The 27,228-nt window shown below is 34.9% G+C and overlaps 1 protein-coding gene across 4 annotated transcripts; it reads right to left on the reverse strand.

Moving 5' to 3' along the window:
- Position 1: 1 nt before the first annotated feature.
- On the reverse strand, positions 2-26,976 carry LOC105087069 (UPF0462 protein C4orf33). 4 transcript variants are annotated; one of them, XR_010384746.1, is made up of 8 exons: positions 26,957-26,976; positions 23,803-23,993; positions 18,446-18,635; positions 15,991-16,051; positions 13,568-13,619; positions 13,401-13,452; positions 11,200-11,352; positions 2-112 (listed from the first exon to the last, which is right to left on the reverse strand). XR_010384746.1 is itself a non-coding variant. In XM_064496140.1 (7 exons), the coding sequence occupies exons 3-7, from the start codon at positions 18,624-18,626 to the stop codon at positions 11,255-11,257; spliced, it is 444 nt and encodes a 147-aa protein (XP_064352210.1). In that variant the 5' UTR covers positions 18,627-18,635; positions 23,803-23,993; positions 26,957-26,975; the 3' UTR covers positions 10,608-11,254. The 4 variants fall into 4 exon arrangements, 2 of the variants coding, with proteins under 2 accessions (XP_064352210.1, XP_064352183.1); XR_010384707.1 differs by lacking the exon at positions 26,957-26,976 and having other exon boundaries at positions 13,253-13,452; XM_064496140.1 differs by lacking the exon at positions 2-112 and having other exon boundaries at positions 10,608-11,352; positions 26,957-26,975.
- Positions 26,977-27,228: the final 252 nt, after the last annotated feature.

Below are 27,228 nucleotides of genomic sequence, written 5' to 3' on the forward strand. Positions count from 1 at the left end.
CATTTAATCTCTGAAGGCCTCAGTTTCCTTAACTTTAAAAATAAGCATTCCAAGATATACAATTCTCTCTGAGGTTGTTGTCAAAATTAAATATAAAGGTCCTGAATGATTCCTGAAAAATAATAAATATTAGAAATTTTAATGAAATGACGCACAAAATCTGGCAGTCAGGAGCAAAGCCAGGACTATTGTAGGAATACAAGACACTTGGTGCTTCTATGATATGTATCAAAGCTTACTACTTGTGGTATTAATTATCTTTTTTTCTTCTGGATATTCTTTTCAAAGTTCATTCAAAAACATACATTTGTATTTAGCACATTTTTAACTTTTTGGAATGCTTTCATTTATAGCTCGGTTTTCTATTTCCGCAAAGCTCTCTCTTCAAAAGATGTACTCCAGGCACTGAAGTGCCTTAGGGCATTATTAGAAACCTCGGTTTTCAGTGTACTATTGAGCCAGAAATACTACTTAACAGATATTTGAGTTGATAAACTGCCAGAAGAAAATTAGTTTTTACTGAACTCTGCATTCTCTGTGAGTTTTTCCACTACAAAGTAAAAAATTAACAGAAAAGCACTAAAGCTCTCTCCAATGATAGAATTATATATTACTGTAATTCCTACAGATGGTAAAGTGAAATATCATTTAACAATATTTTCTACTATTTCTCCTTTAAATTATATATTAGATTTATAAATATGAGGCATAAAATTTATCTATGGATTACACTGTGTGGAAAATAATATTTTAATTACTAGCTATTTATCACAAAGTCATAAAGAAAAATTTATACAGACACTCCACTTTTCATAGAATAGTAACTTCCATTTTCTTATATTCCTCATACATGTGTCATCTGGCTGTAGTGAAAATCTTTTCACTATTCCTTACATGAAAAATGATAGCTGGTGATAATAAATTGTTATAATATTCAATTTTATACATTTTTCTCTTACAAAGAAAAATTCGGAAAATAAATGATCAGAAAATGGGTAGTATCCACCTATTCGTTTATTTTCCTTTTTAGTGCTTCTTTACTTCCTGGCACTGGGAGATGCTCTAGGCTTAACCTGTCTTTTCCTTGAACTAGCCCTAGAATTAGCCATTCCTCTAAGGATCCCTAGTTCCTTTATTGGAAAATGATATTTAGAATACTGAGAACACACCTCACTGAATACTGGGTGTGCTTATTGTTGCTGGGGTGTCATTGCCTCTGGGCTTTCTCTGAGGACAGAGATAAGATATATATTTAAGTATACTAAAAATGTATAAACACCCATCTATAATCTGTCTATCCTATCTATACCTACCTATCATCTATCCATGTCTATCAATGACTTATCTATCGATTGATCTATCTACCAAGACTAAACACGAGTTCATACTGATGTATCTAACTCTAAGCAAGTACCGCAGAGTTAATCCTAAATTTCCCCCTTGCTTATTTGTAATTTATTTCTATGATAGTAAGAAGCCCAGATCCTATTTAACTAGCATTTATTCTATTATTTTTCAACCCTAGTAAACATATAAAGTAGTTTCAGAATTATTAACTGGTATTCCTATGAGAAATAAATTTACTATCTAGAATACTGTGTTTACATATAGTTGGGTTGTTTTTGTTTTGTTTTTTTTTTTTGTCTTTAGTCTGTTTTCAGTCAAAACATCATTTTCCTAAGTTACTTAGGAAACTCCTTTTTTCTCCTACCACTTTCAGTGAGGTTATGTCATACACTTATATTACAAATAAAGTCATTATACCAATCAAAAAAAAGAAAGAAAGAAAGTGGGTAGTGCTGAGGAATGACAATTTTTTTTAAAAATATGCCCCCATACATATCTTCAATTAGAAGATTTGTTACACAGATATACTCATCTCAAAATGCAAATGCTCTACCTCTTGGACTTAAGTCCAGAATAGTGTAAAATACCCTAACGGTTGAGTCAATACCTATTTAAAAGATCGGCACTTAGACAAATTAAAAATTTTGTCCGTGACGAAGACTAATGGAAAAGGTGGGGTGAGTTGAAAGGACTGGGGAGAATGGACACCTGGGACAGACAGAAGGAAGTGGGGAGACCCTCATGTTTAGGGGCCAGAAGAAGTAGCAGGAGTGGCTAGAGGAACCTTAAAAGAAATTCTATTTAAAAATCAATACAATTTAAGATGACTGTACTATGTAAATAATGTTTTGGCATAGGCACTGCTAAAACTAGAATAAATGAAAAAGACACAGGTCCTTTCCTTTTTTGTCTACTATTTATTTTATCTAGGACACTGAAAGTGGCTTGTGTGACAGGAAAAAAATTTTTTGCAGGTTGCTAAAGTCTGAGTTATGATTTTAGGGAAAATGAGAACTTTTTAATTTCCTAAATGTAGGCCCATTTTCCCAGTCACAACTAACTAGTCCTATGTCTCCGATCTATTTTCCAATGGAAATAGGAAGGTAAAAGACAAGGAAAGATGAAGAGAGAGAAGGAGAAAAAGGTGATGTCTGGATGTATTTCCACCTTCTCTCCTTCCCTCACTAAAACCAGTATCACAACGGAAAATATTCCAGGATTGTCCCTACACATGAAATTTTGAAATATATCCTCTAAAGTTATTAAATCCAATAAACACTAGCTGAATGCTTAAATGAGCTCTGGACTATTTTTGTGGAGATAGGTCTTTCAGAATAACAAAGAGACATAAAGATGAATAATTACAATGCAGTGTACTTTAGTCTGGGTTTCACCAAAAGGAGAGCCTGAGAAAAGAGCTCAGTGCCATTCATTAACTTTAGAACATGATTCTAAAGAATGAGAATGGAGATTTTGGAAAAAGTAAACAGGATAAACCAATATAATGTTGTGTTTTTGAGCTGATCACTACCATAGGCAATTGAAGGTTAGTCCTGAGGACCACTGAAGAACTATATGGAATTTACCTCAGAACTGTCTATCCAAAGAATATTCTGAAGAGAGGAATATTTACCTAATAACTCCTGTCCCCATTTGACCAAGGATGCTAATTCCCTCAAACTTGCAGGTTTGCACTTATGCCAGAATAGCTGAGCATATTGCAACAGGTGTTCCATGTAGCTGAAGTGTCAGAAAAGCATCAAGGCAGAAACCAAGATATATGTGGTACACAGAGGTAAGATGCTATCAAAGAGTGAAATAGGTAGACTTAAAAGATGGCTTGAGAAGATGTGAGGTGGGACACAAGAGCTATCCAGTACAGTCTACTCCTTGCAGCCACATGTTCCATACTGAGTCAAACAGTCTTTAAGGTAGTGGTCAGCCAGCATATAAAGCTTTAATGCAAAATATTTAGTGAAACAAGCTACAGTCTCCACTGCTGCAACTGATTTTATATGTATAAATGACATTTATCTTCTACTTTCTCCACCACAAATTCTACACTTCTTTCACATTTGGCCAAGCTCCTCAGTGGGTACAGGTTGTTTGAGTGATGAGATAATCTAGACCTTCATTCTCATTGGATTAGTGTCCTTGGCTGCTTTGCCTTGTCAGGCTGTGGTCACTACAGTTGCCTATTCAAGGTTTTCAATTGACACTGAAGCACCAAGAGATGCCCATTTTCAATGGATCCCCTAAGGAGGACATAATCCATTCTGCCTCCATTAAAGTTGTAACACTAACTCTTCATGGTAGTCAGGATCAATAGCCCCTTCCAATATTATGCATGTACTTGCTTGATGAACTGCTAGCACAAGAAGCCATTAAGACTAAGTGGTTTTCATAGCTTCAGGTTCTGTGGAAAACTCACTGAGTTCCATTGTGGAAGGCTTCTCACTTTACCTCCAATCCAAAAGAGCCCACAGTTGCATCATTGTGAGTGATGTAGAGAATCGCCAATTTCCACCTTCAGGTTCTTGGATCTCAGGTTCAGTGCAAATACTACATCCTTAAAAATATCAGCCCAACCTTCCAGCTGTCCCTGAGCTTCTACTTAGTTAAGTCTTTAATAGGCCACTTCATCATTCTGTTAGGTGGCTGCTTTCAGGTTGCACAGTATATGGTAAGACCAGTAGATTCTGTGGGAATGCAACTATTTTCATATATCCTCTACCATAAAATGAGTCACTTGGTCAGAGGTGATATTATATAGGATCCCATGTCAGGAAACCAGACACCCTATAAGCTTTTTGGATGGTGGCAGCAAATTCAAGTCTGGAACAGATGCTGATTCCAGCACAGATGAGCTGTTGTCTTTCTCAAATAGGAGCCAGGTATAATCAACTTGCCATCAAGTGGCTGGCAAGTCTCCTCAGGGAATAGTACCATATCAAGGTCTTGGCATTAGTCTGGGTTGCTGATATTTTGAGCATTCAAGAGTAGGTCACTAGTTTCAGCACAGCAAGAAGGAACACACGCTATCGGGCCCACACATAGCCTTTATCCCAGCCAACATGGTTACTCTATTTATGGATCCATCGTACAAGCTCAAGAGTGGCTGAGGACAGAGGCTGGCTGACATCCACTGGTTAAGTCACTGTGACCACCTATTTATTCAGGGCTTCCTCTACAATGGATCTGCTCTGGTAGGGATTAATATGAAATGTAAAAAGATCCTCATGCTTTATGCCTAAAACCATAAGTCCATCTACATGCCTCCTTCCCAAGCTTCCTTGCCTCCCAACTTCAAATCTTGCCCCAACCAGTCAAATCATTTCCCAAGGGTCCTTAAATATGTGTACTTACAGGCATTTCTTCACAACACAAGTGAATGACAAAGTAAATTGCTCATGTACCTGTCCTCTAGAAGGCTTTCCCTTCATCTGTCATTCAAGGACTTTCCTAATTGGGCCTGAAGAACAGCAAGAGTTCCCTTTCAGTTAGTACTAACCCATCAGGCTTGACTTTTTTCCTCCTTTGTATTTGGTTGTAGGGATCCTCCCATGAAGCCATGGACGTGAGCTGAGGGAAAGGCATCAACACAACAAAGGTAGGTGACGTGGGATTCTGGGACACCTATTCATGCAACTTATTTGTGCCCTCTGGACCTGATCTTAAAGGTAGTGTTGGCATCAGATGATGGATTACTGCTATGCCCTCTTGATCTCATGACTTAACAGATCTGATAATACCTATCTCATGATAGGTAGCTCTGGTCACATAGTCACTTATGTGTCCCATGGTCAGGTGCTCAGCCTTTACCAGAACCCAGGAGTATGGTAGAAACTTCTTTTCATATATTCTTAGCAACAGAAGACATGGCCTTGCTCCATAAACCTAAAGAGTCTGTATTAGACTTCTCTTGTTGGGGCTTTCCAGAGACCCTACCCCATATTCTTACTCACCATAGATACCTCTTGGCCCTGTCACGCCATTAATCTGACAATGCTGAAGGTATCTAAGGGGTGACAGGGCCAACTGTGCCATAGCCAAAAGTGCTGCAACACCCTTTCTTGCTCTGGGGAATAACCTGGGGGCAGGAGGGTGTGGGTGATGGAACTACTGTGAGATGTTCTTGGCCAGGATTTCTTTGATCACCTGGCCTCCATGTGCCCCATTCTAACAGAGGGCCATAATGTAATTCAGGTACCTTATTATTAATGTCAGCTCAGTTATCAAATTTACTGTATTCAACAGTCCCCAAACATCTTAGTAGTCACCTCTGTTTGAACTAAAGTTATTCTGATTGAATGGCCACAGATCTCTCTGGGGAAGAATTAGAATATTTATTGTATATTCTTGGGGTGACACTTGGTTATTTTATCAAGAGGATTCAGCTTCTCTTTCAATTGGCTATGGATCTGAAAGTTGGATTAGACCTACAATAAGGGTGACATATCACAATGATCTATTCCGTGAGCTGTAAACAGCCTTCTTCTCACCAGCTCTGAATTATTTTTCTGGTATACATTCAAGTTGGCTGGCTACTTTTATCACCCTCAGGTATACTTTGGAATATTAGCCATATTCATGGATATCTGATGTTAATACATTCTGATTGCCACTCCTACCTTATTGCTCACTACAGAAATTACATTCACATGACTTCTGTTAACTAGCAGCTCTGATATTCTGGGAACTTATGATGCTCATTGAGAAATCCCAGTTCTATGGCAACACTATCTACTCAGTAGTGGGTTACACAGGCTACCTACAGTTACTGAGGTCACTACTGAGTGTCTCAAGAATGATGGTGCTACCCTCTACAGCTTCTTTATTTTATTCCCCTCCTGATGAATATAGATGGTGGGTTCTCTGGTTTCATATAATATTCTACATTTTTGGCTTCTTTTTTTTTTTAAAAGTACAGCTGATTTACAATACTGTGTTAGTTTCTGGTGTATGGCATAGGGATTCAGTTATTTATATATATGTATATATGTATTTTTCTCTTTTTCATATTCTAACATTTTAACATCATCATCTCTTCAAGCCTTTGACCTTTCCTCAATACTCCACCAAGGCAATTTTAGCATTTCTGCTTCATGTACTAAAAGCTACCATTAAATCCAAGTTCAAGAAGTCATCTTGGCAGCATGCTAAGTTCCAGGTGTCCTTGTCAAGATGTTAAGCTCCAAGTTTAACACCCCATGCCATCTTCTCAGAATCCACCCCCCCCCAATTATTACTTTTTGTTAATGTAGAAAGAGCAAATGGAATCATTTCAGCATCAGAATTGTTAAAAAAAAAAAAAACGCAGTTAACACCACAGTCCCTATTATTACCACTACTTCTATGTCATGTGCTATCTACCACTTACACTGATGTTTGATTTTCACCTGCACTTCAAGCCCATCTACCATTGAAAATCTTAGTAACTATGATGTTACACCAGGGTCATCACAACCACCAATGGGGCCCCTATCATGGAATGCCCCATGGGAGATACAGTTCCTGATTCCCATCCTGAAGGGCTACTTCTGAGGGCCACTGCAGGTGACAACTGACTTAGCCTGGGTCCCCCATAAAGCACACCTTGTAATAGCTGTTTGAAATGCTTGCATGTAGGATTTTGGTAAAGTAATTCCAAACAGGAGTAAGGAATTAGGAAGAGTAAAACAGAAAATGAGGGAAAGGCAATATAAGTTGTGTTACTATTTGGCCACTGCTGTGAACAACCAGAGTGTCATGTTTTTAGGGGTCCTCCAAGGGGCTGTGTGGAAGGGAACTCCAAATTGTCAGACTCACAGATGAAAGGAGTATGTATCCACCTACTTCCATCCTTCTTGGTTAAGAGTTGTCCCATAGGGTGTAAGCTCCCTCACACATCCAGGGTAGTTTATGTATGAGATTGACTAAATGGGTTCCCCAACAGCTGAGGCAGCAGCGAAGCCACAAGACAGGATATATATAAGCTGAGGCAAGGTGCTGTCAGTTAGCCGGTTGCTGTGTCAAGAGAGCTTTCTAATGCACAATGGGAAAAGTGCTGCAATAAAGTAATGTTAAATACTATGGACACTTAAATGGGAAAAAGGAGACGGGCTCTGAGGCATGAGTAGAAATGTTGGTTTATTGTAATAACTTCACCACTTATAACCTTCCTTTTACTTTTTAAATATCAGGTTAACTGTATTCATTACCTTCTGCCCTCAAAGCCTAATATTTTAAAGAGGAGGAGGAAAAGGAAGAGAAAAACTTAAGTATTTTTTTCCTGTGGCAAAAAAATTTTTAGCGTCAAAAAAGGTACTTGAGGGCTAAAAATAAATGTTATATTTCCCTCTGGACTGGGACTTACACTTTACTGAAGCTGAGAAAAAGCATGAGAAAGCACCTGAATAAATATACACACTGTGTAATCTATTTAGGTGGTGAGAAAAGAGAACCTACGTGATACTGTAGTGAATAATTTACCACACAGCAGGGAAATGCACTTATGCATATATTAAACAAAGGAATGATTATTCTTTAGTCCTAGAATTGAAAAACAAATTTCAAACAGCTATTACAAACACCCACTCTTAAAATACTAAGTTTCTATAGGGTGCATTGTTTGTATCTTACTAATGGACAAATCTTCCAAAATTCTGTGGTTGAACTGCATGTTCCTTTTAAAAGAAAATGCTTATATAGCATGTTTTTGCTTGCTTGGTATTGGGAGAAGGAAAATATTTCTTATCTAGACAAAAGTTAAGAGATGTTTTAAAAACAACCAAACAGATAAAAATAAGTTTTAAAAAGCTCACAAACCATAATATCCAAATTCAACATTTTACATAATTTTGCTTGTATCTAGGATTATTTGTGCTTTGCTTTGCCTTCATGCTATAAAGTTATGGTATATACCTGAACCTGTGATTAAGGTTCTCCACAGTCTCATTAATACTTAGTATTGTCAGTTGTTTTCAATTTTAGCCATTACACCAATTTATAATTCTGGTTATTATTCAGTGGTATCTCATGGTTTTGATTTCCTTGGTGGTAGGTGAGGTTGAGAGCCTTTCTATATACTTATCGGCCTTTTACATATTTTCATCTGTGAAGTGTCTGTTCCAGTCTTTTGCTCTTTAAATGGCTTGTCCTTTTACTATTGATTGTAGGAGTTCTTTATATATTTTGGGGAGAGTCCTTTGTCAAATATGTCTATTTTGAATAGTTTATCCCAATCTGTGGCTTGCCTTTCCACTTTATTTTCCTAATTCTTTTTTTATTGAGGTATAGTTTATATATAATATTACACAAGTTTCAGGTGTACAATACAGTAATCCATAATTTTTAAAGTTTATTCCATTTAGTTATTATAAAATATTGGCTGTATTCCCTGTACTGTACAATATATCCGTGTAGCTTATTTAATTTATACACAGTAGTTTGTACCTCTTAATTCCTTATCCCTTATTTTGCCCTTCCCCCTTCTCTCTCTCCACTGGTAACCACTAGTTTGTTCTCTATATCTGAGTCTGTTTCTTTTTTGTTTTAGTCACTAGTTTATTTTTTAGAGTCTACATACGTGATATCATACAGTATTTACCTTTCTCTGTCTTATTTCACTTAGCATAATATCCTCTAAGTTCATCCATGCTGTTTCAAATGGCAACATTTCCTTCTTTATTATGGCTGAGTAGTATTCCATTGAATATATATACCATATCTTCTTTATTCATTCATCTGTTGATGGACACTTAGGTTGCTTCCATATCTTGCTAATTGCAAATGATGCTGCTATGAACGTTAGGTTGCCAGGTACTTTTTTAAATTAGTATTTTGGGGTTTTTTTTGGATATATACCCAGGAGTGGAATTGCTGGGCTGCTCCTTTACTTTCTTAATGGAAGATTTTGATGAACAGAAATTTTAAATTTTGATGAAGTCCAATTTCCCATTTTTTATTTTCAGTTAGTGTTTTTTATGTCCTATTTGAAAAAAAATCTTTGTCTACACCAGATTGTGAACATTTGTTCCTAGAATTTTTTTTATTTAACCAGTCACATTTAGGTTAATTTTTTTTCATGTTTTTCCAGTTATTCCAACACAACTTGTTGAAAAGACTATCCTTTCTCTTTTTAAATAAATTACTATCTCTGTCAAAAATCAACTGACTGCATGTAGTTTTTTTTTCTAGTTTCTCTATTCTGTTGCACTGATATCTCTGTCTAAGTCTATGCTAACGTCATACTGTCTTCATCAGTATAATGATGAAGCTTAATAAGAAGTCTTGGAGTCAGGAAATACAAGTCCCCCAATTTTGTACTTTTTCAAAACTGTTTTGGCTGTTTCAGATCCTTTGCATTTCCATAAAAAATTTGAATCAACTTGCTTATTTCTATCAAACAAGCCTTCTAGGGTTTTTAAATGATATTGCACTGAATCTATAGATCAACTGGGGGAAATAAATTAGGCAGTTTATTTTCTTCTTCATAATGAAGTCTTCAGGTAGGCAGTCGGATATGATCTGTTACTCTACTGTGCTGTTTGAAACCCAGACTCCTTTGTCTTGCTACTGAGCTATCCCTGGGTTGTCTCTTTATTAACACAGTGGAGCTACTTATGTTACCTCAGGTATTAATTCTACAATTCAGGAAAAAGGAAGAGGAAGAGTAAAGGACAAAATGTATATGGCAACTGAGTCTTTCATCTGTAAGGCATCTCTAACACTGTATACTTACATCTCACTGACCTGAACTGTTTTATAGTGTCATTTCTATCTACAGAGGAATTTGGGAAAATTTAGTTTTTGAGCAGAGCCCCTAAACATTCAAGTTATGTAAAAGAGCTAGCAAAGAAGAGGAGAAAGTATATCATTGTGTAGGAAATTAGGTATCTGTAATAAAGGTTCTTCTTCTCCAAGATCACTTATCTGTGAGTTAAGAATTCTGGTGAAGGACCAGGTTTGGTGGAGAAGTTCATAGATAATCTACTAGATGGCTTCAAACTATGAATTATAACACAAAATTTGAAAATTATAGACCAGGAGTGTTTGATGTTTATAAAGTAGAATGATATTTCAGACATCTTGTTTAATAGGATTAAGAAAATGACCAGGGAAAGGGGGTGGGAAGAAATAAATTTGGGAATTTGAGACATATAAATGTTAGCCACTATAAACATAAATAGATTTTAAATAAGTTTCTTCTGTACAGCACAGGGAAGTATGTTCAATATCTTATAATAACCTTTAACAAAAAAGAAATATGAAAACAAACAAAAAAGAAAAAGTCATTTATTTGTAAGTGAAAGCAGAATCTGATGCCTGAATTCAAGACTATGTTATTCCATTTCTTTCTACAGAAAAAAAGTAGTCATAAGACAGGAAAAACAGCTGATTAAATAGCACGTGTATCATAATAATTCCTGAACAGATGGATTTCCTATTCAACTAAAATATGTCATTTTTCTCCTCATTTCAAGAATGGACATAAGATTCTGAGTAACAAATTATTACATGTTATGATGGAGTTCAAAAATGTGCAAATAAGATGTTCAGTTTCAAACTGGCTGAAGTTTAGGGAAATGGGAAGAGAAATAATGATTTTGGTTGACAGAGACAGGGATATTTGGGGTAATGGTGATGCAAGGCAGATGGTAGAACCTGTTGACATGATGACTCCTGGACTAAGTGACTCCAAGAAACAGTTTCACTTTATAGTTAAAATCATCTATGAACTTTCTATTTTCTTGTTAATTTATACACAATTTGCCAGAGAGATACTATGATTTCATTGACTTCTATGAAAATCTTTGTTGTTGAAATGTGTTCACAGTTTCTTCAAAGAGATTGTACTTATTACTCATTTACCTTAAAAGGTATAGGACGAAATGACTGATACGGTCACCTACTATACTCCTATACCTCAGGTTTCTCTATAGCCATAGTTCTGATTCTGGCTGTTTCCACTCTTCTCCAAGCAGTGTGTTAAAACTGAAAGGCTTGAAGTACTCCAGACGATGACTAAATGCAAAGAAAAAGAAGGTGGGAATTTAAATGAACTATGCATTTGTGAAAAAACTGCCCCGAAGGGCTATATATTTTGTCACATCTGCGATAGGACAACATTCTACTTTAAGAATATCGAAGGTAAGATGTATCCTATGTGTACAATTTTCTCATTCTAGTAATCAAACATTCAGCTCTGAAAATATTCACCCATATCTCAAAGCACTCTCCTTTCAATTCTACAAATAGCTAGCTCCCTCACAGCTAAAGGGAGAAATAAAAATCAGCCCTCAAACCTGACTCATCCCATCTAGCCTTAAAGGAATCATATTATGCTCTTATAGATGTTTTCATAGTCAGACTTTGATGTAACTTATATCAATTACATAAACAATTGTTTTTAAAAGTTTCAACTCAACAGATTAAAGGATAGACTCCTTTACCAAAGCAAGGTAGGTTTATGTAAAACAGTATTAATTCTATTTCTTTTCCTTCCAGGAAAAACCATTTAATGATTAGGAAGCTTTCCACTGTGGCTTAATGAGGAGAGAAAGGCTTTGCTAATACGCTGCAGTAGAACTCAGCTCTGTAGGAAATCACTCCGCCCTGGCTCTGCCCTAGCCAATGGCATAATTATACTTTTATCTAGAGTAAGACTCCAGTAATGTATAAAAAAGAAGCTTGAATACAGGAAAGTATTAGTTTGCGAAGAGGCAGAGAAACAAACCATCTTGATATGAAAGCCCTGAATGAGTTGCATCTAGAGTCCTGTCCCACTCTGCCCACCTGACCAGGCTGAACCAGTTTTAGAGTCACAAGTGTCAATCCAGATTAAGCGGTCAAGGAAACAACAGCAAAGGATAAGAGAAAGGAAGGGAGAAAGAGGGCCAGGACTGGGGAGAAAAGCAAGGGGAAAAGGGAAAAATGTGTCAGGCAGAATAAACAGGTAAGAATAGATAAAAAGCAAAGTAGAGCAAAGTAAGGGCATACAGGAAGGACAAGGGAGAATAAGGACAGTGCAGTACTTTCCAAGGGTAAAAAGGCAGGAAAGTTAGTCTACCATGCTGCAAAGCCCACTGGGATGTCTCTGGTAGGCTTTTCTAAGCATGCAGACTCACCAGACTATCTTGGCCACTTGACTACAATGCTATACAGCAGGAGTCTCAGGTTGCCCCAGGACAGAATCTGGCTTTCCTCCCTAAGGGGGAAGTGTTTGCAGCAGTCCATGTAGCATTCATAAGGCTGTCTGGGAACTACATTCTTCATAAGTGACTGCTTCAGGTGCAAAGAGATCAGACTCAAAATGGGAAAGTGTGGGAGATACCTTGGCTTACATGCCTGCTGCCCCACAGGAAATAGTATATTTTGTAATAACTCTCTAGACATAGCTTCCAGGGTCCCCACAGGGAACATAACTATTAAAGGGAAACCAGAAGCCATGCTATCCCCATCTATGTTGCCTAGAAATACAGTTGACATTTTTATCCTTATGAGGTTACAGGAGAAAAGAATTAGAGAGTTAACTTAAGGTCAGAGTCAAGCAGCAGGGGAAAGGATTTATTAACCCTTTGCTCACATCAGGAAACACAGATGCCTCTGGCCATTAAGCTCTGAAAGGAACCATAAATGAATTGGCAGCCATACTTTTATACCAGCTGTTGCAGTACTCATTAAGCAAGACTTTTCTTACATTGCTATGGAAATATAAGTGCTTTACTGACAGTAGTGAGAGAGACTATGTTTGTCCAAAGTCAGTCTATCAAATACTTACTCAAGATCATTGGGAAACAAAGCACTCTACTCAGTGCTTTTACACATGTATTCTTCGATCAAAAAATGTTACTACTACTCTACGAAGAATTAATTTCAAAAAACTCTTATAGTCGGGACATATTTTCATTTATTTTCTACTTACAAATCAGGTTTTTGTCCTTGCTGCAGTTCATGCTGAGGTACAGGGTAAAGAGCTTCATAGTTTCTTTTGTCTTTTGATCCATGAATTGCAAATGAATTGAATTTTGTCACATTTGGTGGAAAATAACTCCAAGGAAGATAAGCTTTACCTTCCCATTTTGTCTCTCCTCTGGACACTTTGAATGATAGATCAAGTTCTTGCTACAGAAACAACATGTGACACACAAAATGGAAATTCATATTTATACTTTAAACATTTAAAATATGCATATATACAAGATACATGGAATTTTGTCTCATATTTTTATTTACTTACTTTCCACACATTTCTTCTACCAGAGAGTAAAAGCACCAAATGCTGTCCGTGGCTGTCAAAATTAAAATTCCTCATGAGTGTTTGAAAGAAAGAAACATTATTTTTTGGACTATTTATCATATCTGTGATGTGTGTGCTTATAACTAAATTTTCAAATAATTAAAAGATGCAATATAAATACTGGATAATTATAGGGAGAGCCAGTGTGTTCAGTTACTTAGAAATGGCATCTTTGATTTTACCACTTTTCAAGCAATTGCAGTCAAATGCATAAAACTATACATGTTCAGACTGCTTTTCATATTCTTTAAATAAGAAATTATATAAAATACTTCAATTGGTTAGATGATGCAAAGTATGAAAAGAGGGCAGAGGTATACCACGGTATCTGGAGTTCATAATAAACCTGTTTTGAAACTTAAAGTATCCCAAAGGAAGCTGGCACCAATTTCCAGGTCAAAATCCAACAACTTTACTAAAGGTTATTCTGTAAGAAAACTGTCTTGAAGATCATTAGGAAGATATAAAATAAAAATATAGATTGTCTAAAACTACTCAGCAGGCTGAAGACTTTAATTTGTATCTATTCTCATACACAACTGTTCTGGACCTGTCTGCCTCTTGTGTTTTCCTGCTTTCTCCCATCAGTTCTGACACTGATGTCACACTTTCAAAAAGAAGCACAATACACCCTCAAAAGAAAGCTCTAATAAGAGCACATAATTGGGATTAGACAGGTCAGTAAGAATCAAAGAATTTCAAATAGTTACATGAAGCAAATTTACTGTCTGTGGAAAAGACTGCATCTAAACATTCTGACACAGATGGTCTGTTGGGAGCTTCTCAGGAAGGATTTCCTTCAAGAAACTAGTCTAACAGAAGACAAGTATTCCTTTCCATTTAAAAGTCCTCTGCTTATTTTTATCGTTATGACACAACTTTAAGAATATCCTGAGGAATAAAATTTCTTGCAAATTCAAATAAGAATACTCTTCATATTGCTTTCCTAGAGGTTAATTGTCACAGGAGTTGACTGCCTAAAGCACAAACATGATTCCTGATTATTAACTGTCCTAATCTATCTAAAACCAAACAACTCTAGGGATTTCTTTTAACTTTTAACTTTATTAATTTTATGCATAGTGATTATCGTATAATTTCTAAACAAAAGAGAATCTAATTATCCTATGTATCCTGTGATAAGTCATCACTTTATGAAAGTCAACTGATATTATCATCCAACAAAATTTAAACTAAGGATGTAACTTTATAATTCTAGTAGATCCAAGTTCTTATCTATCTTTTGGACAAGTTATAAACCTATTTGCCTTAGCTTTCTCATGTCTATGGTGAAATTTTCTTATCTCATATGATAGTTTATAAGAATTAATCATACTTTTAATAAGATTTTGGCATGTTAGTTGAAAGGTAACACACAAAGATACAAAATTACTCTTCTGAAAAATATAATTATGAACAGCTGTATTTTCCACAAAAGCATTAGCAAGAAATCGAAACAATGGAAAAGAAAACGATATCTAAAATCTCATTTAAATCAGTTGTTTGGGACTCTGCTCACTCTACAAAAGGACAAAGGTTACTAGATAATAGATACTGAGAAGTATTCAAATGTCATTAAAAAATAAATAATGGCAATATAAAAAATATATCACTACTAGGTATTAACTTAAAATTTCTTATAATTTAGATAATACGTGGGCATAAATTTACTTTTTGCCATCTACAGAAAAAAATTGCCTACCAGATAGAATTCTCAAAGACTGATTAAATTTGAACAGAGACAGCCCAAGGTTAACATTTCTATTGAGTCTAGGAAAAGCCACATGTGATTTAGTTTTTATCCCTGGCACTGAACAAAAAGTGATACAGTATATACTCAATAAATGAATAAAGAATAAAGGAAGGAATACATGAATATGTAATTATGTAATATATAAAATTAAAGTTTAATCTAGCCATTAAACGAATCCCCTAAAAGAAACATTTTCATAAACTGGTTCAATTGTTATATCTATATGCCTCTCTTTGTTTCTAAGTAGCTAATATTTAATAATGCAAAGTTACAGAATAAATAATGAGAGGGATTCTGGGATTTTTTTTATAGAGTTTCTGTCTTGAAATAATTTTTTTCATTTTGCAAAAAGAATCCTTCAAAGTTATTAGAAAATCAACTACACTAGTGAATTAAAAATAGTATCAGTACACTTCCAAAAATTTACATACTCTAAGTTGTACATTTACTTGAAAATAAGGAATTACATATAATTCAGATTAATTCAGATTAGCATTCCCCACAGTTGGCTGGAATTAGTGAGATTTTACTATAAACATATGATATATAACTAGAAAATAATGTGTTCAAAACACATAGTAATGAGTTAGAAAAAATATTTTATACTTACGGACAAAGTTCAACTTCTAAATACTGTTCAGTTATGTCGTTCAAGAAAAATGCTTCCACAACTTTTGAAAACAGAGATATGACATGTTAAGAAATTCACTTTTGTTTCATAATAATTTGTTTATATCTTTAGAATATAAAATAAATTAACTCATTTTTAATTAAAGCTATATCACCAATAGGAAAAGGGGAAAAGAAAATAAATAGACATCACCTGGAAGAAGAAATATATAGAAAATAAATCATCAATTTTTTCCCATATCAGATTTCTAGAAAATAAAAATATTAATAAAGCTTAGTGCTGGTGAGTTTATAAAAAAATGAATATTATCACACAGACTCTGAGCCAGTTATATTCTTGTAGGAATTTATCCTAAGGAAATAATCAGACAATTGGAAAAAGTAGTAAGTAAGATGCAACTTATCAAATTATTGCTCAAAAGGAAATGGTCTAAATGTTTATCTCCTGTTATATAAATAAATCTCCTATTATATAGGAGAGTTGTTAAATACATATGGAACTTGTATATTCCCTGCAGTAGAATATAATGCAGTCATTAAAATGAAATATAGAGTTAAATATTTTTGATATAGGAAGACATTCATGGTATCTGATAAGTAGGCTGCAGAGCAATAACCAAATGAACATGAAATAAAAATGTCTGTGAGCCCGTGCCTAGATGGCTGCAAAATGTGCACAAAAATGTTATGACTGGTTGTCTCTGACAGGTGGAATACAAGTAGGTGATTTTTCTTTTCTTTATAATTTTCTGGAATTTTCCAAGCAAGTTTATTTTAAAAACTGTGTTATTATGAAAGTAAAACATACTTTTTATAAATTATTAAAACAATACAAACATATATGAAGTAAAAAGTCAAAATCCTTTCCTTCCTACTTTGCTCTAAACTCTGTCAGACTTCTATCCATCCACAATCTATTTTACCTACATAGATTAAAAAATACATAATCATTTCCTGTCTACAACTTGCTTTTCCCACACTCACATGCTTTACAGCATATAGCTACCTCTTTTTAATTACTGCATAGTATTCTTCTGTAGAATGCTATGACTTATTCACAAAATTCTTTATTGATAGACATTTAGGTAGTTTCTAGTTTTCCATGTGTTATTTTTATAACAATAAAATATCTAAGATACAGATATAGTCCCATCAACAATTCAGAGAGTCTTATTGCCCCTTTTTAAGTCTTTTCCTGTGGAAAGGATGGTAGGATGAAGAAGAGATACTGAATTAGAAAAACAATCAGGAGGTGAAACTGGCAAGATTTAATAAATAAACCCAAATATGGAGAGTGAGAGAGAAGATAACTTGGAAAGACCTCACATTTCTATATTTGGTGATTTGATGTATTACGGTGTCATTGATTGAAACTGGGCAATTAGGGAAAGAAGCAGGTTTATGAGAGAAGTGGACGAGCTGAGTTTACGACTTGCTGAGTTTGTTGTCTGTAGTACCTCCAGCAGGTAAGTCACATTGGTGTGTACACCAACAGGAAGCTGGTATATACAAGTTCTGTATCAATACAAGACAACCTTCATTTAATGTATGATAAATGAACACTGACAAAATGCATGCTATACAGATGGTATAGAGAAAGCAGATGTTAGTATGGACTAGAAGAGTCATCAAAGGTTTCTCTGAAGAAATGAAACCTGAATTAGACCTTGAACTATGTGCAGTAGAGGCAGGGGGACTAGAATGAGGAAAGGGATATGAGTGAGAACATGCATGAACAGTGAGACTTTCAGCCTTTCAGAGGTCAAGAACTTTTGATTGAATATGATAGCTCAATTCATGAGTACCTTGAAAGCTTATGGGAATGGTTTGAACTTCATCTTAGGGATAGTAATGATTTGTAATTTAGGGAATGGCATCATAAAGAGTATTTCAGAAAGATAAGCCTGGTAGCTTAATTAGGATACATTATAAGGTGATCATATAGCAAACCTGAAACTGTAATTTCATGACATGTCTTTTAGTCTTCACTTGATATGTGAGAGCACTAGGTAAGTACAAAATAAAAACTACATTTCATGTTGAAGTTGATGGGTCTCTATAATAAGTAAAACACCCCAAAACTTCCATAAAGAAGGTTTATAAGGTTAAAGCAGCAATTTGAAGACACTTTAAAACAAAGCAGGAATGCTGAACTCTTCTTACAATAGGTAACAGAAGTAAAGGAAGGAATTATAGCAGCAATTTAAAAATCTGGATTTGTAATTGCCATTTTTCACTGTTCTTGTTATATAGTTGAAGTCACATAGGTAATTGTGAAAAAGTCAGAATGAGAGATTGGTAGGAAATTATCAGAAACTGCACATGTCAGTTGCTCAGAAGCACTCACTTCCTTATAGCAAGATAAAATAATAGTTGTATGAGAGGTTATTATAAAAAGATTTATGTTTGCAATAAAATGCAGTACTTCCACTTACCTTCATAATCCCACAGTTCATTGAAAGGCTTTCCTGGTTCTCCTAGTGGGGCTGGAGGATCATTGAAAAATGGAGCACTAATTTCCATCATCACTCCTCCATCACCCGGATTCACCCTGACAAACACTGGCTCATGCTTCACTGGAAACTCATCCCAAGTGTGTTCAATTTTAAAATCCATCCGAAGACTCTAAAGGGAAAAAGAATGAAAACAAACTCTTTAACAATTTACAAATGTTTCCTTTAGATGAAATAAAATGAAAAGTTCAAAGCCACATAGCAGGTAGGAAGGCAGCAGAGTGAAAAGAACACAGTTCTGAGAGTCAAAAGATCATTTGTGCTATGGCAAATCACAGACATGGAATTCAATTACAAAATAGGTGGTTGTATCCTAAAAGCTTTAAGTCTAGATCTAGCTCATGTTACCTTGTAAAGACTATATCAAAATCATTTTTAAGAACTGTAATTAAATCTACTGCAAGTTGTTCATGTACTTAACTATAAGCACTATGAGTTTATATGTCATGCTTTGTCATGCAGATGAATTACTGGATCTCATGGGAGTCAATATCTTTACAATAAAATTCAATTTGATTTTTAAAAATCTCAATAAATGAGTACAAGCATTGCAGTTAACACTTGTTCTTTCGGCTTAAACTCTTCTCTTCTTAAGCTAGGAGTGGAAGGGGACTTCAATCATTTGAAGGTAAGCAGAGTTTAATATTGTCTTTCTTGATCTCGGGGTATAGATTTTCTTAGCCTTTTCAATTTATGTTATTTCAAGTGCTAAATGACCATTTGCTTTGTTACTTCCTTCTCTCCACTGAAACATGGGGAAAAATCTGCTATCATTTAAACTATGAAATAGACTAAGTTCATTTGACACAAACAGTATTTGCATTTTAATTATTTCTCTAAGGATTAAAGGGGAGGACATAGTATTATATTAATAAAATTATGTTTTGCTGAACACTATGGATCAGGTGTTTTATAAACATCATCTCATTTAATTTCACAAAAACTTGTAGAGGAAGTATTATTATCTTCATTACAAATGAAGAAACAGACTTGTCCAAGGTCAGATGGCTAGTAAATCAAGAAATCGAATCAATGTCAGCCATGCCTTCCTAGACGAAGACATTTCAGGAATCTGCAAAGAGATGAAAACCTTATTTCAGGAGAGGTGGATCCCCCCAAATTATACTAGGTCCTTATGTCTTGTCCAAAAGATAACCTTGATTAGTAAATGATGATATTTCCAGGCTGTAATTTTTCTTATCTGAAGTCTCTGGATGCATTTCCTTGCTTCATTTGTTATTTTTACTGCAAGTAACCAAGTTCTACATTTTGAAGAAATTTCTCTCTTTAAAAATTATTTTTAGATTTACTGAGGTATAATTGACAAATTTATATATTTAAGGTGAACAGTGTGATGGTTTCATATAAATATACTTAAATACATTTATTTCAGTGAGTATATTTTGAGTACTTTACAATGTGTCAAGCACTTGGAGAACCAAATATACAAGCTCTGGGTCACATAAAGAATCCAAGATCTCTGAAAACCTTTTTCTAAAGTATGTAACTTTTTTCAATTTTCACTATGTGCTAACAAATTTTAATAGATAACCTCTAAAATTAAAAAATAGTTCTGGTATTACAACCCATCTGCAAATAAAAGCATATTAAAAGAGGATAGGTTAAGCAATTTATATTCTTCATCATTGAAATAAGCTCAATGAACAATAAGACTGTATATAGATTCTGATTTATGTGAAATTAAGTCCGGACTTGCATGGAATAGAATACCTTAGTAAAAAACTTATTTTCTTTAGTTGAAATATCAAGGTACATTCTTCAAAAATAAATATATTACCTTCTACCCCAAATTCTGGTACTAGTAAGTAAGTACCCTCTTGCAGCATATAGGAAGAAATAAGAATAAATTAAGTTATTAGAAATGATGATTTAATCTGATTCTGACACCAATATGCTGAGAGAATATGCTACTCTCCTAACTTAGAGCTTGAGAATTCTTGACAGTCCTGGCAAAACATAGCTCAGCAACTAGGGAGTTTTGGTAGAGACATTCATTCTCCACATAACCAACATATCCACAGAAAATGCTGCACACGTTAAAAGGATCCTTATCCTACTCAGTAGGTTTCTACCAGGGAATTTTCAACTCCCAGCTCTCTTAGGCAATCATCTCTACGCCTAAATGGAATTACATCATATCCAGTGATGTGGTCCTAAACATGGTCTGTCACTTTCATGCACATATAATAGGTCTCACGGCCAGAGTGAGGTTTCAAATTACTTCAAAATGCAATCCTAACTGGAAGATAAGAAGAAATAAACGATAAAAGCAGAGCTACCCTTGTTGACAGTATAAGGTAGTGGTTTCTACTGGTTAATTCTGCCTTTTCCTCTAAGCGTTGTTTGGAAATTATTGCAAGAAATATTGACTAGACTTCCACTAGTGGGAAGGAGTGCCACAGCTGACGTGTCCAAGTGTAGGATATAATTTTGGCTTTAACTGTACAAAATGACTTTAGATTCTTATCACAACAAATTTGTTCATTTGCTTAAAGAATATTCATGCTAATCTAAATGTGCATAATATTTATTTTAAAAAATCAACCTAAAAATTATAGTCCTGCCCACTAGTTTATGATCTAATTTAAAGATAACATGGACCCAGAGACAACTGATTCACCTTTCAACTCCCTGGGGACCCTTGGATTAGGATTGTATAGGTTTAACCTGCATCACCTTTCAATTTTCATTGTTTGCACATGTGCTCTTACGAAGTACAGACAATTCAACCACCAGCATCCTTCACGACCTGGGCTAGTGTGCATCCGTGCAGCATTCCAATCCCTATCACTCTATATTGCCCATACACTGCTCTGTTTTGATTCACAACACTTATACTGCATGTCATGTTGTTTATTGTCTCCCCATTCCCAGCTAGAATGCCTGTAAGTAATAGGAATAACAAAGTATTTATTTGTTGAGTGAAAAACTGTTCTAGTCTCTGGATCCAAAATTTCATGATTCTGAGATTTTATGCAGGAGAAATCAACTGTGTTAGTGATATTACCTCTTTCAACACCATCAAAACAATGGCAAATACCTAAGATGATACATCTAGAAAGTTCCTTCCAAATTAGTTTTCTACTCATTTTGTTGCAGGCACCATACAAGGTGCTGGAGAAATAAAGTATGAGAAAGTCTGTGGGGACTGGGGATCATTTTCATGTAAGTAATCAACAGGTCTCATGTTGATGCATTATCGTTTGGTTCATTTTGCAGCCTGATTTAATAAAGTTGGATCCCTATACCAAACTAAGTTTCAAACCAATCAAAAATCTAAACATAAAAATCACACCATATAAAAACAAGAAAGAAAAAAGAAGGGAGGCTGTTTTTAAAAGATGATCTTATAGTAGAAAAATCCTTTTTAAAATATAACCCCAAACCCAGAAGCCATTAGAGACTGATACATTTAGCTATACAGAAATTTTAAAAATAAAAGCAAAATCTGACTTCCTCCACCAAAAAACCCCACCATTATGAAATCAAAGATAGTCTGGGAAAAAAAAAAAACACCTGTAACTCACAGTTCCAACATATAACTAATTTCTTTAATGTTTAAAGGTTTCCTAGAAATCACTAAGGAAAAGATTACCCCAACAGAAAAGTGGATAAAGATATGAACAGCCAGTTCACAGAAAGGCAGGCCTCATTTATAATGATAGAAATGCAAACTAAAACAACAATAAATTATTATCTTTCACTAAGATTGTAAAGGAATAGAAAGTTTGGTAAGATGCTGTGATAATGAGGACACAGAAACAATCACATACTGCTGTTGGGGCATAACTATCACAGTCTCTGTCAAGAGCAACCCCTGAATATCTATCAAAATAAAAAACGCAAATAACCTTTGACTCAACAAGTCTAGTTCTAGGAGTTATACCTGCAGATATTCAAAATGATACAAGTATAAAGATATTTACTGTAACACTGTTTAGAATAACGAAACATTGTAAGCAACTTAAAAACCATCAGTAGCAAGGGGGAGAGGGCAGAGCTCAGTGGTAGAGCATGCTTAGCATGCACAAGGTCCTGGGTTCAATCCTCCATTAAAAAACTACCTCCATTAAAATAAATAAATAAATAAACCTAATAATCTACCCCCACCAAAACCCATCAGTAGAGGACTGGTAAATAAATTATGCTGTATCATACAGTAAAACACCACATAGCTGTTAAAAATAGTGAGGCAACTCTACATACACATCTAAAACGCATTAAGGAAAAAAAACAAGGTGCAAAAAGTGTGCATTTATTTAATAGAAAGGAAGGCTATTTGTATACATGCTTTTGAATGCATATACTATCTCAAGAAGCATATACAAGGAACCAGTGTAGCAGCGATTGCCTCTTTGTAGAGAATTATCTGAGACAGGAGAGGAAGCAAAATTTACTTTCAAGTGTCTCACTTTTTTCTTAACCTACTTGAATTTTATACTACGATAGGCACGCATTACTATTAAAAAATAAATGAATAATTTAAAATATTTTTTAAAGTCCAATTTACGGCTGAGTTTCTCAGAGTATGGTGGCTTCCTTTTCTCTCTCTTACATTATGTATGCTGAACATTTCTAAAAAGTCTGAATGAACAGCAGGCATATTACTGAAGGAATATATTCATTCAAGGTGATGACCCTCCTATTTTTATACAATTTTAATGTTGGCCTTTTAGACGTCCTTAAAAAGAATGTTTATTGTTAATCTGTATTTTTCCACATTTTAACCTCTATTCAAATTACGCTTTCATCAAAAAAAGTGAAAAATAATTTTTAAATTATTTTCATGCTTTACATGTACTATGGACAGACCTTTAAAAGCAAATCAAGGAAGAGAAAGGAGATAGAACCTCAGAGCATTAAGCGCCTGGAGAGGAAAAAAAATTCCACAAAGCTAAAGAAGTTAAAGGTAAAGAATGAAGTTGTGGAAAAGGTGCTTTCTCAACAGAACAGTCTGTGAGGAGAATTTCCAAATTCTTTCCAATTTCCAAATTCTTTTCATGAATTTTTTTTTTTTAAGTTTTCCACAATAACTATCTCTTCAGTTTGAAGCCTTCTCCCCCCCCCCCCCCACCGCCCCCCGCCCAATTAAGAGAGAAACGGAGAAATGAGGAAGTCAGGCCGAAAGTGGGAGTAAACTGAGCCGGCACAAGTTGCAGCTGAAAAATAAGTTGCCACAGAAAAAAAGCCAACAAAGCTGGGAGAAGGTGAGAGGAATTACCGAGTGAAGAAAGCGCAAACAAGAAGACAACACAGACCGAAGCTTGCCTCAGTCCAACACTCGTGCGCTCCCTTCGCCGAGGTCCCTGCCGAAGGCCCCGCCCGGGCTCCGCCCCGCTGCCCGCGCGTCCGGGGGAGGGGCTCCAGGGTTGACGCAAAGACGCCTGTGGAAGGGCTGCCGGTGACCCTCGGAAGACTTTCCATCCTTCACAGAAGTTTGAGCGGTTTTCTAGAAGGAGAAAGAAGGGTAACCCGGCAGTATTTCAAATGGTGCAACAATTTAAAAATCAGCTGTAAATCATTAAGATAACAATAGAATATGTACGGCAATAATTCACTTAATGCAACTAAAGGCTAACCGGCTATATAAGCAAAAACTGTAAATTATATTACAGTACTAGGAGGCATGAACATAGTGGTTAACATTCTAACATTGGGATCAGATAGCCTGGGTTCAAAATCCCAGTTTAGGCACTTCCCAAATGTGATCATCAGCAAGTTATTGTAAAAAGGATTTTAAAATAGCACCTACCTTGCAAGGTTTTATGAGGTATAAGTGAGTATGTGTGTTATATACACATATATGCCTGGTGCATAGTAAGTACTAAAAAAAAGATTTTCTATTATTATCAAAGTATATAGGTTTGCCTAAAGAAAATATTTTTCTGTTCAAATCATTAAAATTACATGTTTCTTAAGTGGTTTTCTTATAGAAAATTAGACTGCGAGACAGGATCGTCTGACCCTTGAGATGAGAAAATATGGTTAAGTGCTCTAGAGATATGGTTCTGGTTGGCTCAGTCTTAACTATCCTAGCAGTTTAAGCATTTATCAGCCTGCTTTCCTTCATTTAGGGTCTCTTTCACCCAAGACAGTTTGACCTTACTGTTTCCATATAGGATTAGAACTAAATTCATAAAATAATCATGTATAAAGTTTTAGACTTTTCAAGAAAAGGTAATAATTTACAGAATTACAATATTTCCAAATAATATAATCATTCTGTATTTTAGTTGTTCAGAGTTACCAAACTTCTAATAGGATCTAAGGGTTTAATTCAGCAAGGAGTCACTGCACCTGAACTTCCTAGCTACTGTGAGAAGAGTGTGCATATTCTACATGTTTAGGTAGACACTACGATTTTCTCCCAACTTGCAAAAGTAGATATTACATTGGTGTCTTGCCATTATTCAAATATTTTCAGTTGAAGTATTAAGCTAAACCATTTGAAACTTTGGTCAACAATTTCATATGGTTCAGCCTAAAAATATTCTGCTTGTAACATACTTCCAAAAACTTTGGGGGGGGGGGGAACAGCTTTTGTGTTTGTTTTAACAAAGCAATTATTTTTGTTTTATAAAAATCACTTTTGGTTGGAGACGGAAATGGGGAGTTGTTCAGTAGGTATAGTGTTTCAGTCATGCAAGATGAAACAGTTCTAGAGATCTTTTGTATAACAATGTGCATATAGTTAACAATATTGTGTTCCATACTTTAAAAATTCAGAGTAGACTTCATGTTATATGTCTTCTACTACAATAATTATAATAATAAAAAAAGACAAGCTTAAAAAGAGAAATTTAATTTCCAGGCCATCCTTCTCTTGGTTGGTCAAATAAACATACTTATTAAGGAATTTTTAAAAATCACTTTTCGTGGCACCTAATAATATCAGTCAATGTTAAATAAAGTTTAGATCCTAGCTTAAATTTCCAACTTTGTATTCTTCATAATGCTTTCCCTATAGTATTTGGTGCTCAATGTCAATTTATTGCATAAATTAATATTAGTGAAATCTATTAATTTTCAAGGGGTTTCCTTACTGCAGAAATATATCTAATATAAAAACATAAATTAGTGACTAGAGAATGTTTAAACACATACTAAGTACTTTTCTCTCCTTTTCATTCCCTGTACTCAGTTACAGTAATAGTTACTTTCCATGCACATTCACCGAATTCTTCAAATTAATTCCTTCATCAGCTACTTATTGAGTGCTCATTGTTTTCCAGGTAGTATGATGTAGCCTGAAGTCAAACTACAAAACAATATGATAGAGACTGCATGTACAAGCACAAAGAAAGTAACAAGAAAGCACCTAGCATGGGGTAAGTCGGTAGAGAACACAAAGGGAGCTTTAAACAGGAAAAACACCAGAGGGGATACTTTAAAGACAGGTGGAATCATAGCAATTTTGTTTCTTAAAGATGAAAATTACCTTGAAAGTACTTCATTAAAATTCAACCAGTAAAAATCTTGTAACAACAATAAAAAACAAAACCAAAACCAAAACACACCACACCTCAGAACCCCAGAACTATAGTTTGTATTGACCTTAATCACATAGGCCAAATAATTCAAATTTCAGATGCTTAATTTATGCAGTGCAAAGACCACCTCATTATTTACATCCAGAAAGCACTGTTTGTTTTTACCCACACTAATATCTTATCAACTTGTAGCGTAAATATAAAGTTAAGTTTATAACTACTTGTTTGGTGCCAAGTTAAATCACACTATGACAACATACAAGGTTCAAATGTAAGGGAAGTTACAAACAAGTCCTTGGAGAATCAAAAAGATTGTTCATGAAGAAGTCATACACTGACCTTCAAAAAAGAGTTGGAGCTTGCACTCATCAATTTCTCTTTCTAAGAAGTTTTGTGTTAACTTCATGGCCACTAAAAATCAGATCAAGTTCAATCTTCACTACCTCAGAGTTAAAGTAAGCTTTTTATGGTTATTAGATATACCTCCGTATTTAACAATGAGTCTTTAGAGGAAGGGACCATCTCATTCTCTTAATAGTGAGTATAGAGAAAACTTGTAACAGCAAATACCTAATTGGACACAGCTGGGCTCATTTTTAAAACTTAACACATTCTGCTAACATTACTTTCTTTATATAACATTATGAGTACAAGACAACAAAAACTTCTTAAACTGTTAAAGAGGAAGCTAAATCAAGCTACATCTATGACATGTCTGTTCAGGAACTTTACCTCAATCCATAAAAACATATTCGATTAAAAAAGCACTAAAACTGGTGGCTGGCTTCAAGTTAGTTATTATTGCTAGCACTGAAATTTCCCCTAATGTTAACTGTTTAAAGAAAATGATGAGGTTTAAAATCTAGACAAAATCAATTTTTAAAAATGGGAATTATAATCCAGCTGCAATGTAAAGTTTTACCTAATTTTTTTTCTTGCAAAAAATGTAACTTTGGTCTTTTCTTCTTTTTTGAGGACGCGGTTTTCTCTAAAGAAATAACTGCTGAATTTGCAGGACCTTTGGAGTACTGCATGCCTAATTAGCACACAGTTAACTATTTAAACAACAACTGTGTCCCTTCTCCAAAGACTCACGTACTTAGCTTCTGGAGATTACTAAATTCACAGAATTTAGTGAACAGAATTCACTTGGCAGGTCCCCAGCAAACCCGAAATCTGAAGTTTCTACCCTGA

Source organism: Camelus dromedarius, chromosome 1 (genome assembly GCF_036321535.1).
Source record: "Camelus dromedarius isolate mCamDro1 chromosome 1, mCamDro1.pat, whole genome shotgun sequence".
Lineage (NCBI taxonomy): Eukaryota > Metazoa > Chordata > Mammalia > Artiodactyla > Camelidae > Camelus > Camelus dromedarius.